The sequence below is a fragment of the Pelophylax lessonae genome, assembly GCF_965119305.1.
Source record: "Pelophylax lessonae genome assembly, chromosome: 3".
NCBI classification, from domain to species: domain Eukaryota; kingdom Metazoa; phylum Chordata; class Amphibia; order Anura; family Ranidae; genus Pelophylax; species Pelophylax lessonae.
In genome coordinates, this window is record NC_138770.1 from 95,925,029 (window position 1) to 95,941,376 (window position 16,348).

The 16,348-nt window shown below is 43.9% G+C and overlaps 1 protein-coding gene across 2 annotated transcripts in view; it reads right to left on the reverse strand.

Moving 5' to 3' along the window:
- Window positions 1-1,097: 1,097 nt before the first annotated feature.
- Window positions 1,098-16,348, reverse strand: part of LOC309551583 (squalene synthase-like) — a 36,378-nt gene continuing 21,127 nt past the window's right edge. For both annotated transcript variants that reach the window (XM_082252222.1, XM_082252221.1), the window contains 6 exons: window positions 15,555-15,738; window positions 14,905-15,033; window positions 13,071-13,262; window positions 12,381-12,557; window positions 3,623-3,775; window positions 1,098-1,869 (listed from right to left, as the gene is read on the reverse strand). In XM_082252222.1, coding sequence (XP_082108348.1) covers window positions 1,657-1,869; window positions 3,623-3,775; window positions 12,381-12,557; window positions 13,071-13,262; window positions 14,905-15,033; window positions 15,555-15,738 — 1,048 coding nt within the window. In that variant the 3' untranslated portion in view covers window positions 1,098-1,656. The remainder of the gene's footprint in view (window positions 1,870-3,622; window positions 3,776-12,380; window positions 12,558-13,070; window positions 13,263-14,904; window positions 15,034-15,554; window positions 15,739-16,348) is intronic.

A 16,348-nucleotide genomic window follows, 5' to 3' on the forward strand; every position in this document is an offset into this window, starting at 1 on the left:
AGCCTCCATGGAAAGAAGATTTTCCGCATATCAAATACTTTTTTTTTTTTTTCCCTCCATCATTCAGGTATAGCGCACATTTATCAAAAAGCCTGGAAAAGTTCCCCCCAGACTACCATCTAATCCCCTCAATGAAAATCCACCAAAACAAAAATGAAAACAGAAAAGAAACGCATTTCATAAAAGTTCAGAGAAAGTACAGAAAAACCATTTAAAATTGGAACTTTTACATTGACTGTAGATGCCCTTGCCCTTACACTTTATACTGGACAGCGTGCATGACAATTTAACATAAAAGGCTCAATTTGAATCACTGTAATCTTAGATTGTGTTTTTTCCAACCAATAGGATCACTCGAGACCGTTGACCTCACAGTCTAAAATATTTTACTTTATCAATTTTTTTATCTCTGCCGTCTTTTCATCAACTATTAAACTGCAACTGAACACCGTGCTGGGACTTGACCCTTCCACCAGGGCTGCACAGATGCAAGCTAAGCTCAGGGGATTAGTTCTACTTAGTCTTTAAAAAGATCGATATTGGTGCTACCTAATTTTAATGTCTTTTTTTCACTTTAAAGTTCTGTACCGATTACGATTTGTGACTAACATTACCTGGAAATGTCCTTTTTGTTAGTGGAAATGCACCTCCTGCCCTCCCCTCCAGTGCTCAGTGCTGGCCTTGTAGTATGATGGACATAACCCTCATCTCAAGTGTCCTCACACTGACTTGTAGTGTGGAGGAAGAGAGGGGGCGCTCTCTGACCAGGTCTGTTGGCTTAGAGAGAGCACTGGGCAATGTGGTCAGATGCTGGTGCCTATTGGACTACACAGTCATATTTAGACACCCTGCACAAATGTTTCTAGGTGAATGTAAGACTATGAAAACCATCTGACTAGCCAATCCTGTGACTTCAAGTGAGCTTTTTAAGGTACAAAACAAAAATGCTGTTATTCATGACCTTAATTTTACTGCTTGCTGAGTGAAAGGCCACGCAGAAGTCTAGACAGTGAATTTGGAGCTTCACACCCCCATGCATGTTATAGTCACATGCCTCACTAAGTTGTAAAGCAAGGAGAAGGATGACAGCTTTTATACTTCTATCTTAATACATTCCCTTTAAAATTATTATATTTTAGACTTTTCCCTTAGTTCTGATGCACTTAAGCCTGTCTGCACTCAAAGACTTGCGGGGTCTTTAAAGCTGATGTCAGCCTTAACCATTTAGAACATGAAAGCCCAATCAGAAAACCATATGGGATAACAAGAGTCCACCTTATTGGTTATATTACAGTCCAGTTATTCTTCAGCCACCTGCCATGTTAGGATAGCTTAGATGCCGGTCCACAGTGCTTCTTTCAGTACCATCCAGACCTGCACTATAGTCCCATCACTAATACTTTTATAAGAATAATCTGATAAAGCTACGAGTCCTGGAATAAATCCAGTTTCAGTATCTCCCTGGTGATTAAATGTCTTGGAGAAGAGAAGCCAGTTTGAGTCAAGCGAAGCTTGATAAATGTGCTTTGAGTGCTAGGATCTCAGCTGAAGAAGTGTCCAGTGTTCTCCAGCCCCATAATCCTCTGAGATGCAGAAGAGATTACTACCATGGAGAACTGAACTGAGATGGGTACATTATAAGCCAATTGTCCCAGGTCACTGTGCCGTGTGGACCTCCTCTGAAGCCTGCACCGTGCTCAGGTACTGCCAACTGAGGGCTGCCAGTAACATGGCGCAGGACAGATATATGGGGGAAAAGCTGTGCCGGGACACCAGAGAGCCACTGGGCAAACTCAACTTCCTGACAGTAGCCACAATGTTCTGTGTTCGCCCAGAAGAGGGGTCCGTCATTGGAATTTTCTGGTAGATCTAAAAGAGGAAAAACAATAAAAATCACATTAAACCAGGAATAAAATGGACCACCAATCAAAAACATGTGAAACTAAGAGATGAGGTGTAAAGATAAACTACAGGCATGCAGCCTGCACACAGTATACTGTATGTTGACTGTTTTCCCTGCCAAAAATATTTGTTTTCCCAGTCCTATGATTCAGACACCCTTGCTACACTGCATAGCAAGGTCTGGAACATCCACAACATTAAAAAGTAACGCTTGCTCAACGTCATATCCCCAGCTTGCTGGTTGTATAATGAAGAAGCAGCAGCATACTGATGAGTCATCGTTCTGCTCTCTCCTCCTGTCAGGGAGCTTTCATTGTTAGACTGAAAGAGCTGCAACACTGCTTGAATGGCTACTAGTATTGGCATCCTCTCTGCTATGCATGTTGTACAGGCAATTACAGGATAATGACAAAGACAGATGCCTATTTTTTTTTTTTTTTTAAATGCACCACTGCTTTAGCTGTTTTTTTTTTTTTTTATTATTATTATTTATATCTGCCTGATGTTAAATTGGTTTGAAAAGCTCCAGATTTTTTACATTAAAAAAAAAAAAAAAAAAAAAAAAAAACTTCTGGGTGCAGCCCCCCCCCCCTCCTTATACTTACCTGAACCCAATTTTGATCTAGCTATGTGCACAAGAGCAGTGTGGCTCTCCTGGGTCTCTCTCTCCTCATTGGCTCACAGTCAGTAAGCCAATGAGGAGAGAGCGACGGCAGGGCAGTGCCAGGCCACGCTCCATGTGTAAATGGACACAGAGTGCGGCTCGGGAGCGAGCCTGCTCCAGTGACCTTGTGGCAAGAGACTTGCTATTGGGGGCACTTGGCAGGGGGTAGGAACCAGGATCACTGGTGGGAGACCCAAAATGAAGAGAATTGGGGTGGCTCTGTGCATAACCATTACACAGAGCAGTAAGTATGACATGTTTATTATTTCTTTAAAAAACAAAAAAATTATTTTATTTAGAATCACTAAGCTCTAAATCAATCAATTGCAAGCATCAAAACATAGTGCAATGCAGAGGAATGGAGAAGTGTGTATCCAGGCTAAACCTTCAGCTGACCTGAGGGTTCCAACTACAAAGCTGATTCCCGGCCCCACCTACATGCTACAACCACTTGAAGGGGGTCCTGTACCTGCTGGCCTGTCATAAGGGCCAGTTCACAGCATAGAAACGCAGTCCAGATGCGTTCCAGGTTCTTATCCGCATGCGCGTTTTTGATGCACTCCAATGCATTTATGTGTTTTTGGTGCGATTGATGCAGTAAAGTGCATTTCTTCCCCCCCCCCCCCCCTTTTTCTTAACCTTAAATAAGGACATCTGTGTTCCAGTGTGTTTTTGGTGCGTTTAGGTGCGTTCTGGTGCATTCTTGATGCGTTTTACAGCTTTCAGTATAGTCCAGTGCAGGAAAAATGCAGCATGTTCTACTTTTTTTCTTGAACTGAACTGACTGCACTGGTGTGAACTATGCCATTGGAGACCTTATAACCTATTTCCATGCGTTTTTGATGCAGAAAAAAAAAAAAAAACAAACACACACTGGACTGCATGTGGTGTGAACTGGCCCTAAGTGAGAAGATTCCCTTCTCAGATCCTGCCATTGTCCCAACAGTAGCCAGGGAAGACCATTCTTTATACTGCAATGTTTTGTACCAAAGCCACTTCTATCAATATTATACAGGACATAATGTGCAGACAGGGTGGAAGATAAAACATCCGTACCTCCTCCACGTACTGATACATGATGGCTCTTACAGCCTGGATGTTTGTGGCATCCATCATCAGAGTCACAGCCTGGCCCTTCCGGATCTTCACCACTCCTTTAAACACTTGCTGGTTGTTGTAACAGACGGCCAGTGTGGCGATAGCCATCACCTAAATACAAAAAAAACTTTTATTATAAACACTCATAGCTATACACAGGCAATACCAATTAGAGAATGAATAAAATAAAACACAACAGCTTAATAACACACAATGGAAAGAACTGAACAATTAACAGGCCTCATCTCATCAATGCAAGTTTGAAAGGATCACAGCTAACTGTTTCTTCATGTGCAGTATGGGAGAATGAAATGTATCTTATTGGCTGCGCTCAAAATGAGACTTGTTCTTCAGGCACTTTTATGCATGGGGCCGTTTACTTAGAAATAGTAGGCTTTACCGGGCTAACCATAACTGTGTTGCTGAAAATTATATGTCTTTATTGTACAGCCGAGGCCAAAAGATTGGATAATGACACAAATATTATTTTTCACAAAGTCTGCTGCCTCATGATGGCAATTTGCATATACTCAGAATATTATGAAGAGTGATCAGATGATTTGCAAAGTCCTTTGCAAAGAAAATTGACTTAAAGACTAAAGTTGACATTTTTTTTCTAAAAATCCCAGGTCCCCAATGTACCAATATAGCATTAATATACTTCTTTTGCAAAAATAAAACAGCTTTCTATTAATTCTACACAGGCTTACACTCTCTTTATAGCTGTTTAAACACACTGCTTGATTACTTCTGCCTTACTTCCTGGTCAGACTTTAGGACATGAAACAGGAAGGAAATGACCAGCTGATCTCATTAGCACACGGTGTTCTATCAGATTTCCCTTCCACATCAGATTTCCCTACCTACATCATTTCCGGTTGAGATCAGTTGTGGATTCGTCATGCAGCAGCTTGTAGCTGCGTCATGCGTCCTATTGGGCATGCGCAGAATAGGTAGGGAATATTGATAACATCGTAAAGGGTTAGGCAAAAGTCCTAGTGTGCATGTGCCGGCGCATGCGCACCAACGGGTCGGCTACCGGGATCTCTTATAACAAACATCCAAGCCAATCTCCATGGCCCACACTGTGCTGACCCAACACTACGCCGAGCCGACGCTGCACCGACCCAACAATCCGATCTCCATGCCCCACACTGCGCCGACCCGACAATGAGACAGTGGGCGTGCGCTTGTGGGTAGGGAATAGGATTGTCCCATTGTCGGCTCGGCGCAGTGTGTGCCATGGAGATCGGATGTATGTTTGTTATAAGAGATGCCGCTGCCCGATCCGTTGGTGCGCATGCGCCCGCTCATGCGCAGTAGCACTTGTGCCTCACCCTTTACAATGTTATCAAAATTCCCTACCTATGCCGCGCATGCACAGTAGGACATGTGACGCGGCTACAGCTGGTGCATGACGAACCTGCACCGGAAACTACGTAGGTAGGGAAATCTGATGGGGTAGGGTTTTCTGACAGAACAACGGCATCCCCTATCCTCAGCTGGTTAACTCCTTCCTGTGTCATGACCTAAAGTCTGACCAGGAAGTAAGGCAGAAGTAATCAAGCAGTGTGTTTGAACAGCTATGAAGAGAGTGAGGCAAGCCTGTGTAGAATTAATGGAAAGCGGTTTTATTTTTGCAAAAGTACATTAATGCTATGATGGTACAATGGTACATAGGGGAGCTGGAAGATTTAGAAAAAAAAAAGTGAACATTAGCCTTGAAGTTCATTTTCATGGCAAAAGGACTTTACAATTAATTGCAGTTCATCTGAACACTCTTCTTAAAATTCTTGTGTTTAAACAGAGTGTGAGGTAAGCCTGTTTATAATTAATGGAAAGCGGTTTTGTTTTTTACAAAATAATGGAATTTTTGATTTACCGTAAAATCCATTTCTCTAAAGTTCATTGACTGCCCCCTACAGGAGTAGGACACTGGGTAGAAAAAAAAAGTCTGGCTACGCCTATGGGCAGTCCCATGGGGTATACTCCCTCTCTCTGCTATAGGTACTCAGTTTTGTTACAAGCAGTGTCAGAAGAATTACAACTTCACAGAGGGGTGGGTGCTGTGTCCGTCATTGAACATTAGATAAAAATGGATTTTAGATAAATGGATTTTACGGTAAGTCAAAAATAGGGATGCACCGATCTGACTTTTTTGGTCCCGATGCCAATCTTTTGCTTTGTGAAATCGCCAATCCCGATCCGGAAGTACTGTTTTGTGAGCTTATAACAAAATAACACTTCCGGATCGGTATCGGCAGATACCTTTATAACAATTGTGCATTTAAGAGGTTAAACTTCCCTCCTCCGGTAGAAGGAACAAAAAGATACATTGTATTAATTTTGTTTACTTAACTGGGAAACTGACAGGCATTTGCAGGAGGCTCTTTTTTTTTTTTTTTTTTTCTTTGACAGTTGTTCTCTGCTCCCTCACAGTTATGTAAAGAGCAAAACCGTATCGGCCCGTGGATCTGTTAATTTTACCGATCCCCCCGATCCAGCCATTATGGCCATATTGGCGCCGATATCTGATCCTAATATCGGATCGGTGCATCCCTAGTCAAAAACCCCATTTTTTCTTTCGTTCATTGACGGACACAGCTCCTGATCTTCTTATCCATTGGGACGTCCCAAAGCAGTGTCAAACATGAGGAGTGAGAACAGCAAAAAATAAATTCCCAAGGCGAACTATAGCCAACCAGGTAAACAGGAGCTCAACCAAAACAACTGGAGCTCACCTGAAAAAAAACAATACACCCCCAAAGAGGACCAGGTCCTCTAAACAGCAGCCTGCAAAACCTTGCCGGCAAAGGAAGCATCCGCAGATGCCAACACATCCACTTTTTAGAACTTTGTGAAAGTGTGCACCGATGACCAGGTGGCCGCCTTGCAATCCTGCAGACCTGATGACAGAAGGCACTGAGCGCCCAAGTAGAGTGTGCCTTGACAAGGAAAGGAGGAACCTGACCCTTGATTACATAAGCCTGAATCACCGTATGTCTGATCCATCTGGAAATGGTCGCAGAGGAAGCAGACAACCCTTTCCGAGGCCCATCCTTGAAGCACAAATAGTGAGTCTGATTTCCTAAAAGAGTCTGTAGTTGCCAGGTAAGCCCTAACTGCCCGGACCACATCCAAGGCATGCAAAGCAATTTCCTTCGGATGTTTTCGCCTGGGACACAGGGAAGACAACACAAGGTCTTCATTTAGATGAAAATCAGAGATAACCTGAAGAAGGGACGACGGACAGGGACGAAGAACCACCTGATCACTGTGAACCACCAAGTAAGGTAAACGGCAGGGTAACGCCGCCAATTCTGACACGCGCAGGTGTAAAAGCTCCCAAAAAAGCCACCTTCTGGAACAGTGTAAGCAGGAGAATCTCACTAAGATTCTCAAAAGGAGGCTTTTGGAGGACTTAGAGCACCAAATTGAGGTCCCAAGGCGACCGCAGAGACTACACTGGAGGGGTCAAGTGCCTAACTCTCTGAAGAAAAGTACACACCAAGGAGTATGTCGCCAAGGGCCGTTGAAAGAAGACCGCTAAGGCCGACACCTGACCCTTGATAGTACTCAAGGGCAGTTTCTGCTCATCCCTTCCCGAAGTAAGGTCAAGATGAACCCCAAGAGACTTATACCACGCAATGTACATTTTCCACTAATGATTATCGATCTTCCTAGAAGTAGATTTCCTAGCTTTTAACAGCGTTGGAATCACGGACTCAGACAAACCTCTATCCATCAGCACCTGGCTTTTAACAGTCAAGCCGTCAAAGCCAGTGACTGTAAAGCATTATGGAAGATTGGTCCTTGGGACAGCATATCCTCCCATAGAGAAAGCTTCCAAGGAACGTCGGAGACCAGCCCCACCAGATTGGCGTACCAAGCCCGTTGAGACCAATCCGGGGCCACTAAGATGACCGGTATCCCTTCTGCCTCGATCCTGCATAGAAGTCTTGGCAGAAGCTTGAGAGGAAAGAAGGCGTAAATCAAAAGATACTGACCCCAAAGGGCCACCAGCTCATCCGTGGCATCCGCCAGATGATCCTGTGAGCGAGCCACAAACCTCTGCACCTCTCTCTTGAGCCTGGACGCCAACTGATCCACCTTGGGGATGCCCCACCAGAGACACAACTGATGAAACACCTCCAGGTGAAGGGACCACTCCCCTTGGTCCAATGCCTGCCTACTGAGGTAATCTGCCTGCCAGTTTTCCAACCCGGGAATGTGTACGGCAGAGGGAATGCCAGCTACCATGTCCAGTGCGCATTTAACCTGACAATGCCACGGCCAGTCCTTGTCAGGTGGGGCTATGTCGTGGCCGACCTAGCGCAGAGCTGAGGTCTGCAAGGGCTCGCTGGCCAGACTGGGGTGACCACTGGATCTAGATTATCCAGCCTGTCGCCCAGCCTGGCAGTTGATTGTAGATCTCACAGGTAAAAATACAGGAGAAAAAAAATTCTATCTAAAAAGAAAATATTGCCAGAACCAGAGATCCCATCAAGGGAGTATACCCCTTGGGACTGACCATAGGCGTAGCCAGACTTTTTTTCTGACTAATGTCCTACTCCTGTAGAGGGCAGTATAACCCAATGGTTAAGATGATCAGGAGCTGTGTCTGTCAATGAACGAATGAGAAAAGTACATTAATGCTATAATGGTACATAAGTCGAGCTGGAATTTGGGAAAAAAAAAAAGGTGAACTTAACCTTTAATCCCATAAAAACTATTTCCACTGCATTTGTGAAGAAGGCTTCAGGGCGCCCAAGAAAGTCCAGCAAGCCCCAGGACCATCTCCTACAGTTGATTTGGGGCACCACCAGTGCAGAGCTTGCTCAGGAATGGCGGCAGCAAGCAGGTGTGAGTGCGTCTGCAAGCACTGGGAGGCGAAGACTTTTAAAGGATAGCCTGGTGTCAAGAAGGGCAGCCCAGAAGCCACTTCTCTCCAGGAAAAACATCAGGGACAGACTGATATTCTATAAAAAGTACAAGGATTGGACTGCTGACGACTGGGGTAAAGTAATTTTCTCTCATGAATCCCCTTTCCAATTGTTTGGGGCATCTGGAAAAAACCTTGTCCAGAGAAGAAAAGGTGAGCGCTACCATCAGTCCTGTGTCATGTTAACAGTAAAGCATCCTAGGACCATTCATGTGTGGGGTTGCTTCTCAGCCAAGGGAGTGGGCTCACTCACAATTTTGCCTAAGAACAGAGGCGTAACTAGAACCTTCAGGGCCCCGGTGCAAGAAACCATGAAGGGCCCCTCGGACCCCTGGCCGGGGCCCTTCCCTTCAAGCCTGGGGCTCTTCCCACTGATCCTGGGGTCCTTTACTCACGTTGCGGGGTCCTTTATTACAGTCCCGCAGCGGGACCCTTTCACAAATTCTGCAGTGGGCCCCTTTCCTTCCATCTTGGGGCCTGCAGCTACAGGAGGAAAAAGGAGGACAGTGATTTCTCTACATGCTTCTCCTGCCGCCCCTCCTATCCAGGTGTACAGGGGAGCCGCACAGGCCCCCTGGAGCATGGGGCCCGGTTGCGATTGCAACCCCTGCAGTTACGCCCCTGCCTAAGAACACAGCCATGAATAAAGAATGGTACAAAAACATCCTCTGACAGCAACTTTTCTCAACCATCCAAGAACAGTTTGGTAAACAATGAACAATGCATTTTCCAGCATGATGGAGCACCTTGCCATAAGGCAAAAGTGATAACCAAGTGGCTTGGGAAACAAAACATCTAAATTTTGGGTCCATGGCCAGGAAACTCCCCAAGCCTTGATCCCATTATGAACTTTTGGTCGATCCTTAAGAGGCAGGTGAACAAAAAAGCCCACGAATTCCAAGCATTGATTATGCAAGAATGGGCTGCCATCAGTCAGGATGTGGCCCAGAAGTTGATTGACAACATGGTAAAGCGCACTGCAGAGGTCTTGAAAAAGAAGGGTCAACACTGCAAATATTGACTCTTTCTGCATAAACTTACCGTCATTGTCAATAGAAGCCTTTGGACACTTATGAAATACTTGTACTTGGTACTTCAATATACCATAATAACTGGCAAAAGATCTAAAAAACACTGAAGCAGCAGACTTTGAAAATTAATAGTTGTGTCATTCTCAAAACTTTTGGCCATGACTGTACATCATGGGACACAGAGCAACCGTATAATTCTGATTCCTCCTGTATTGAATTGTTTTGTAACTGTACAGTCTGCCCTCTTGTTGTAAAGCGCTGTGCAAATTGTTGGCTCTATATAAATCCTGTACAATAAAAATTAATAATAATAATTTCTTACTCATAGGGGTTATGCACCACCTAGAGGTGATTGGACACTGGCAAAAAAAGAGGGGAAGTCCTCCCCTATAGAACTCCTCCCATACAAGAAGTACCTTAGTGTCTGAAGGTGATGTAACTGCACAATGTTACTAGGTTCTCAATGGTCTCAGTAGGGATTGGTGCCATCCAGATCTATTCCCTCAGCTAAAGCGCTAGGAAGATGGTACCCACTTGACGAAGAATGGACACGATCTGAATATTGCCTGCAATGCGACTGGGCAGTGCTGGAACCTACATGTATGGAACCCTATGCAGTAATAACCGACAAGCAAATTCCATATAGGTGCTACACAGGTCCAGGGCAGTGGACCCCACAAAGGGGGATAGAGTCCCTGAAGGTCCTGCAAGATGGGGAGGTTGATTTACTAAAGGCAAATATACTGTTGTTTTGCAAGTTCATTTGCTCTAGATCTAAGTGGAAGCTCTGAAATGAGGGAAGCTCTGCTGATTTCTATCATCCAAACATGTACAAGCAAAAATGCAGTTTTTTAGTTTTTCTTGCATGCAAATGGGTATTCTTTGCAAAAGTGAAGCTTCACCTCGTTTACTAAGCTCTGGAGCAACTGCACTTGCAGTGCACAGTATATTTGCCTTTAGGAGATCAACCACATTGCCTGCCGTGATGGATGAAGGTTGGACCCCACACCTTTGGAAGCCGGGTCCTACAGCTGGATTGGGGAGTGCCTTGGTAGCCCTACTAATTACCCTGTGTGGTCAGGTCCTACAGCTGGATTGGGGAGTGCCTTGGTAGCCCTACTAATTACCCTGTGTGGTCAGGTACCCCTTAGGTCACACGTCCCCCTTCTCCCCTCACCTGGGGGATGAGGGGAATAGCAGTTCTAAGTGTGCTGTCTGTAAGCGCACTATTAAAACCTTAGATTACACACAACTTATCCCTCCTCTTTCCCGGCTCTGTAGTCACCATGCATATAAAATTGGTAAAAAAAAAAAAAGTGTCTTAAAAAAAAGTGTCTTTAAAAAAAAAAATAAAGCAAAAAACACCAGTGGACCAGGACTTAAAATGTAAAAAGGTTCGCTATGGCATGAGGAACATGTATAAATTAGTAATCGTGCCTAAGCAGTACCCTGATAATTTTGCAGTTTTTCTGAAATTCCTTCTGAAAAATACCAGTGCGCTTCCTATGCCTAGGTCAGCCTTACTCAACCAGGGTTCCCCTGGGATTCCCTCGAGCAGTGATGGATTGATCTCTTACCCGATGGCATCAGCACCACTTAGAGGAACCAAACAAGATGGGACTAGTGGAGCTTCTCCTTGTTTTTTTAAGCAACTAACCACTGACATCAAATGATCAGGTTTACTGTCTGTTCCAGTGACCACCAATGTGAAGAGTATTCTTTCCACTGTCCCCCAATGTATGGGGCCCTACACGGACCACCACTTAGATGGGCATTTTTTCATGGACTATTATTGTGATAGACATTTTTTCTCACTCACCACTAGTGTAATAGGACATTCCATCCACTTACCACCAGTGAGAAAGGATGTTCTTCCCACTGACTACCAGTGCAAGGAAGCCTTTCTCTCACTGACCACAAATGTGATAGCTATATAACATGAGCTGTGGATATAATCATCTCAGAGGTTTTCCTGAGAACTAAATATTATTTCTAGTCTTCCTCCATGGTATAAAGGTTGAGAAAGACTGGCCTAGGCACTCCTGTTCAGTAGTTAACACCTGTATTTCCGAGTGTGAGATCTAAGGCACTATTGCCTAGGATTGCTAGTTTCAGGAGATTCAGAGTGAGATTTGGTGATGTCACTTCTGTGATGCTCACGGTTCTCCTTGCTGGAGGCTGTGACATAAGGAATCAAAGCACTGCCTCTACCAAGATGGCTGCCACTCAGACACAATGCAGAACAAAGCATGGTAAAGCCGGCAAAACATGGATTAAAATTAGGCCTGTTTAACAGGGACCGGCCGAGGATCGATCCATCTGTGGGCAGACTGACTGTACCTACGTTGATCCATAGATCGACTTGGGTACAACCAGCTTGCTGAATTTTTTTACCTGTGATTACTGCTGGTTGCTAGAGCACCGGCAGAACACAATAGCGCTGTGAGAGGCACAATAGAGCTGCGGAAGGGAAAAATGGATTCATCTATGGGCTGCCTAAAACAGTTTGTGGAGAGATCAGCTGCAGGGAGGCCCACAGGCAATACTGGTGACCAGTTCTTTGGCCTCTGCCTGCTTTTTTTTGACAAAACAGAGTTTACTTACTTTTACTTTTTAAAAATAAAGCTAACCCAAACCAGTATAGTTTCCCTTTAATATAAAACAATACAATATGATCTTAAATTATCACTAGAAATTCATTATACTTTACATCTACCATTCACAGTCTGATTGGCTCACTCACCTGAGGGATTGCGCAGAAGTTGAACACACTTTGGTTTTGCAGTCGGGACAGGTAAAGCAAAACGTCGGGCACATGTTGCAGAGCATTGGTGATGAGCTCATTCAGACACTGCACGGCTGGCACAATGTTTTCTGGCTTGGCTAGGTCCGACAGCTTCTTCCCATATTTACTCCACACCTGGAATAGGCAGAGTGACAGATATGAAATACTGGCCACTGGAAGACCTTCTGCCTACTGTGCTGAGAGCACACTCATTGCCAGTGCAAAGTCTGAACTGTCAAAGACAGCTCTTGATCCCCACTAATGATTGGTAGCCAGTGGAACCGGCTCCCAATTATGTGATGCCCCCTTAGGCATTTAGAACTTTTTAAAAAGGACACCAGGGTGGGCAAGAAGGAGCTAAAATTTCTTACCTACCTGTCTGTACTGAACACTAATTTGCGCTCAGCGCAGTTTACAATTTTGATATCTGCAGAGATGAATGAACATGAATCATCTCGGCCTGGCCATTTAAAATGTCTAAAAGATCAAGACCCCAGAAAAAGATGTCAGTGGCCAGTGAGGGATCTCCAGAACACCTCAGCGCTGGAGTGGAGGCGAGTATAGTTCTGCTTGAAGCACTCACGTGAAATTATCCCTCCTCCTCCTACAATAAAGATTTCAGATAGGAAAGGAGCTGGCTGTACTTGCCTCTTTTGGCCAGAACTCTCGGCCTTCCAACTGATCCTCCAGATAATCACGGATGATGTTGGTCTTCTGCAGGAACAGGCCCATGGAGTTGGAGAGCCTTGTGTCCTCTCCTACAATGGGGTCCTCCAGCTCAGATGCAGAGAACAGACGGGATAGACCAATTCCCACCAAACCGGCTACATAGTGACAGTACTGTGAGGGAGGAGTAAAAAAACAAAGCACTTTAAAATCTGCAACAGTGATCGGTAAAGTATATAATATAACCTTGGCTCTTCAGATCAAATACCTGGAGGTGATATATATAGGTGCCTGATGTAAGATATTTTTATGGCATAATCACGATTGCCAGCCTTTCCCTCTGTCTTGCATAGTTGTACAGGCTTCTCTGCTGTACTGAAATAGCTTTCTCCAACTTCATTTTACACTGTGAGCTTCTCACATTGTGCATTAGAAACTGCAGAAAGTAAAAAAAAAGCCCCCCTAATTTCCTGGCTGGAGGACATCCAGCATTAGCTAGCTCTTTTTCCCCCCAAACCTTGCTGTCTCTGGCCTACACCTTTCATTCATTGGATTTCAGGTCATTCGATCATAGATGTTCAGCTTTGCCTATGGCATTACAGGGGTCTGTGAAGCACAGAATGAATGAATTTAAAGGGTGTTTGAGACATGAGAGAAGAGGATGTTCGGAAATAATCTTGAGAAAGTGTGAGCCAATAGTTGACTTCCCCTATCTCCTTATCCCTCTATATAAAACACAATAGGAAACATTATCCTTTTAAACCTTGGAGCAAAATTCCTTTTTTTGGGTTGCTACAACCTTCCAATAATCAAAATGTTTTTAAAGAATTATTTTTCAATAAAATGTGATTTTTGAAAGGTTGTAGCAACTTGAGACAATATTTTTTTTCGGCTACAGGCTGCAGGTATTGTATCAGCCTTCTATATTTGTTGGTAACCTGCTACATTAAAGATCCCAAAGCAATTCAAAAGATCTCGGATCTCATATATTATATATAGGGGGTGTAGTGTAGGCCAATCTCATACAGTATAGTGAAGGATAAGATGGGGTGTAGTGTAGGTAGATCTCATATATATATATATATATATATATATATATATATATATATATATATATATATATATATATATATATATATATATATATATATATATATATATATATATATATATATATATATATATATATATATATATATATATAGTGACGGAGAAGATGGGGTTTAGTGTAGGCTTATCTCATATAGTGATGAAGAAGATGGGGTGTATTGTAGGCAGATCTCATATAGTGAAAGATAAAGATGGGGTGTAGTGTAGGCTGATCTCATATATAGTGATGGAGAAGATGGGGTGTAGTGTAGGCTGATCTCATATATAGTGATGGAGAAGATGGGGTGTAGTGTAGGCGGATCTCATATATAGTGATGGAGAAGATGGGGTGTAGTGTAGGCGGATTTCATATATATATATATATTTATATAGTGATGGAGAAGATGGGTTTTAGTGTAGGCTCATCTCATATAGTGAAAGATAAGATGGGGTGTTGTATAGGCTGATCTCATATAGTAAAGGATAAGATGGGGTGTAGTGTATGCTGATATCATATAGGTATGGAGAAGATGGGGTATAGTGTAGGCTGATCTCATATAGGTATGGAGAAGATGGGGTATAGTGTAGGCTGATCTCATATGGAACGATGGAAAAGATGGGATGTAGGTAGTGTAGGCTGATCTCATATATAGTGATGCAGAAGATGGGGTGTTGTGTAGGCAGAGGTGAACAGGTACTGTTTATTACCAGGGATGTCATATCTCACCTTGTCCCATTCCAGTAAAGACTCCACATGCTTCTCCAGGAACTCCGCCATTCCCACCCCCATCTTGTGACAGATGTCAGCGATCACCTCCTGGTAGACCACAGCTAGGTTCCTAAACTCCAGGGAGATCTGATAACAGGAAAGGATTGCAGCAGTTTAGAGCCACCAGAAATCATGAACATTTCTTAAATACTAGTCACAGGGAAGGCAGGAGGGAACACATGTGACTTTACAGCAGTATTATAGTAACAGCTGACTGAGAGAGTTACAATCCAGGGTTAAGATGTATGTCGGGGAATCTCTGAAATACATGCACATTTCCCCACTTTTTATCGTCTGAAAAATGCTGTTTGCCCACACGCTGTGTTTAGGGTAAAGTCTCTTGGGAGATGTAGTTCTGGGGGCATGCCTACGTCAATAGAAAAACGGAACTCCCAGCAGTTGCCTCTGCAGGAGCTCTACAAGCCTAGTGAAAGGAAAAAGGAAGAATGATCCCGGGATATGCTCTAAAGTGGAAGAGGCAGAAGATTTGGGTAATGCCCAGACATAGATTCTAATGAGAGATAAGTGGATGGTAAGAACACCACAATAGTGGCAGTGTAGTACAAACACACATATATACAGTACAAGACTTCAAAAAAATGACTCACTGTTGGGAAGTCCTCAAGAACCTGGCGATCCTTCTCTTTGCTGTCCATGAACCTCCACTCAGTCTCGTAGAGGAAGGTGTGGAAGTTGTGCAGCATGGGGATCTTGGTCTCCAGGCCTATGGTCATGTCGTCCTCAACAGTATCCAGAGCTCGCAGAACCAGATAGAAGATACAGACTGCGTGCCTGAGGAGAACAGAAAGCAGGCAATCAATATGTGCAACCAATGCAGATCATCCCTAGAACCATGGATGCAGGCTAAGGGTCCGTGTCAGCATGCTTGTGTCAATGGCTTTAGCTGGAGGCTCCGGAGACCATTCAAAATTCACTAACTTGTGTGACTGATCTGCAGTTGACCTTCAAGTAGGTTTTTCATTCTCACAGACTTATGGGACATGGACTGTAAGCCTGGTCCATCCCTGGGTGGGCTGTGGTAGGAGAACTTCCTTTAGGGTCTTTTGCATCAAGACAGGCCCTAATGGAAATTGTCACATAACAGCCTGTGAAGAGATGGACCAGGATTGCATCCCATGGCAGAGCTGTACACAGAATCTAAAGGGAGTTGTAATCCTTTAAAAAAAAAACCCAGAACCTTCATAGTTCCTTTTTACGCCTCAGTTCACACTATGAACCACAATTTCACAGGAACCGTAGCACATGCCTGTGCTTTTCACGTGCCATTTGAGACTTTGAATAGGCTCAAATCTCACCACATCGCACCAAAGTCGTGCATGCACACAATTTCGGAACCGCACTGCAACCAAATCTTATGATCATTTTGTACCATGCGATCTGG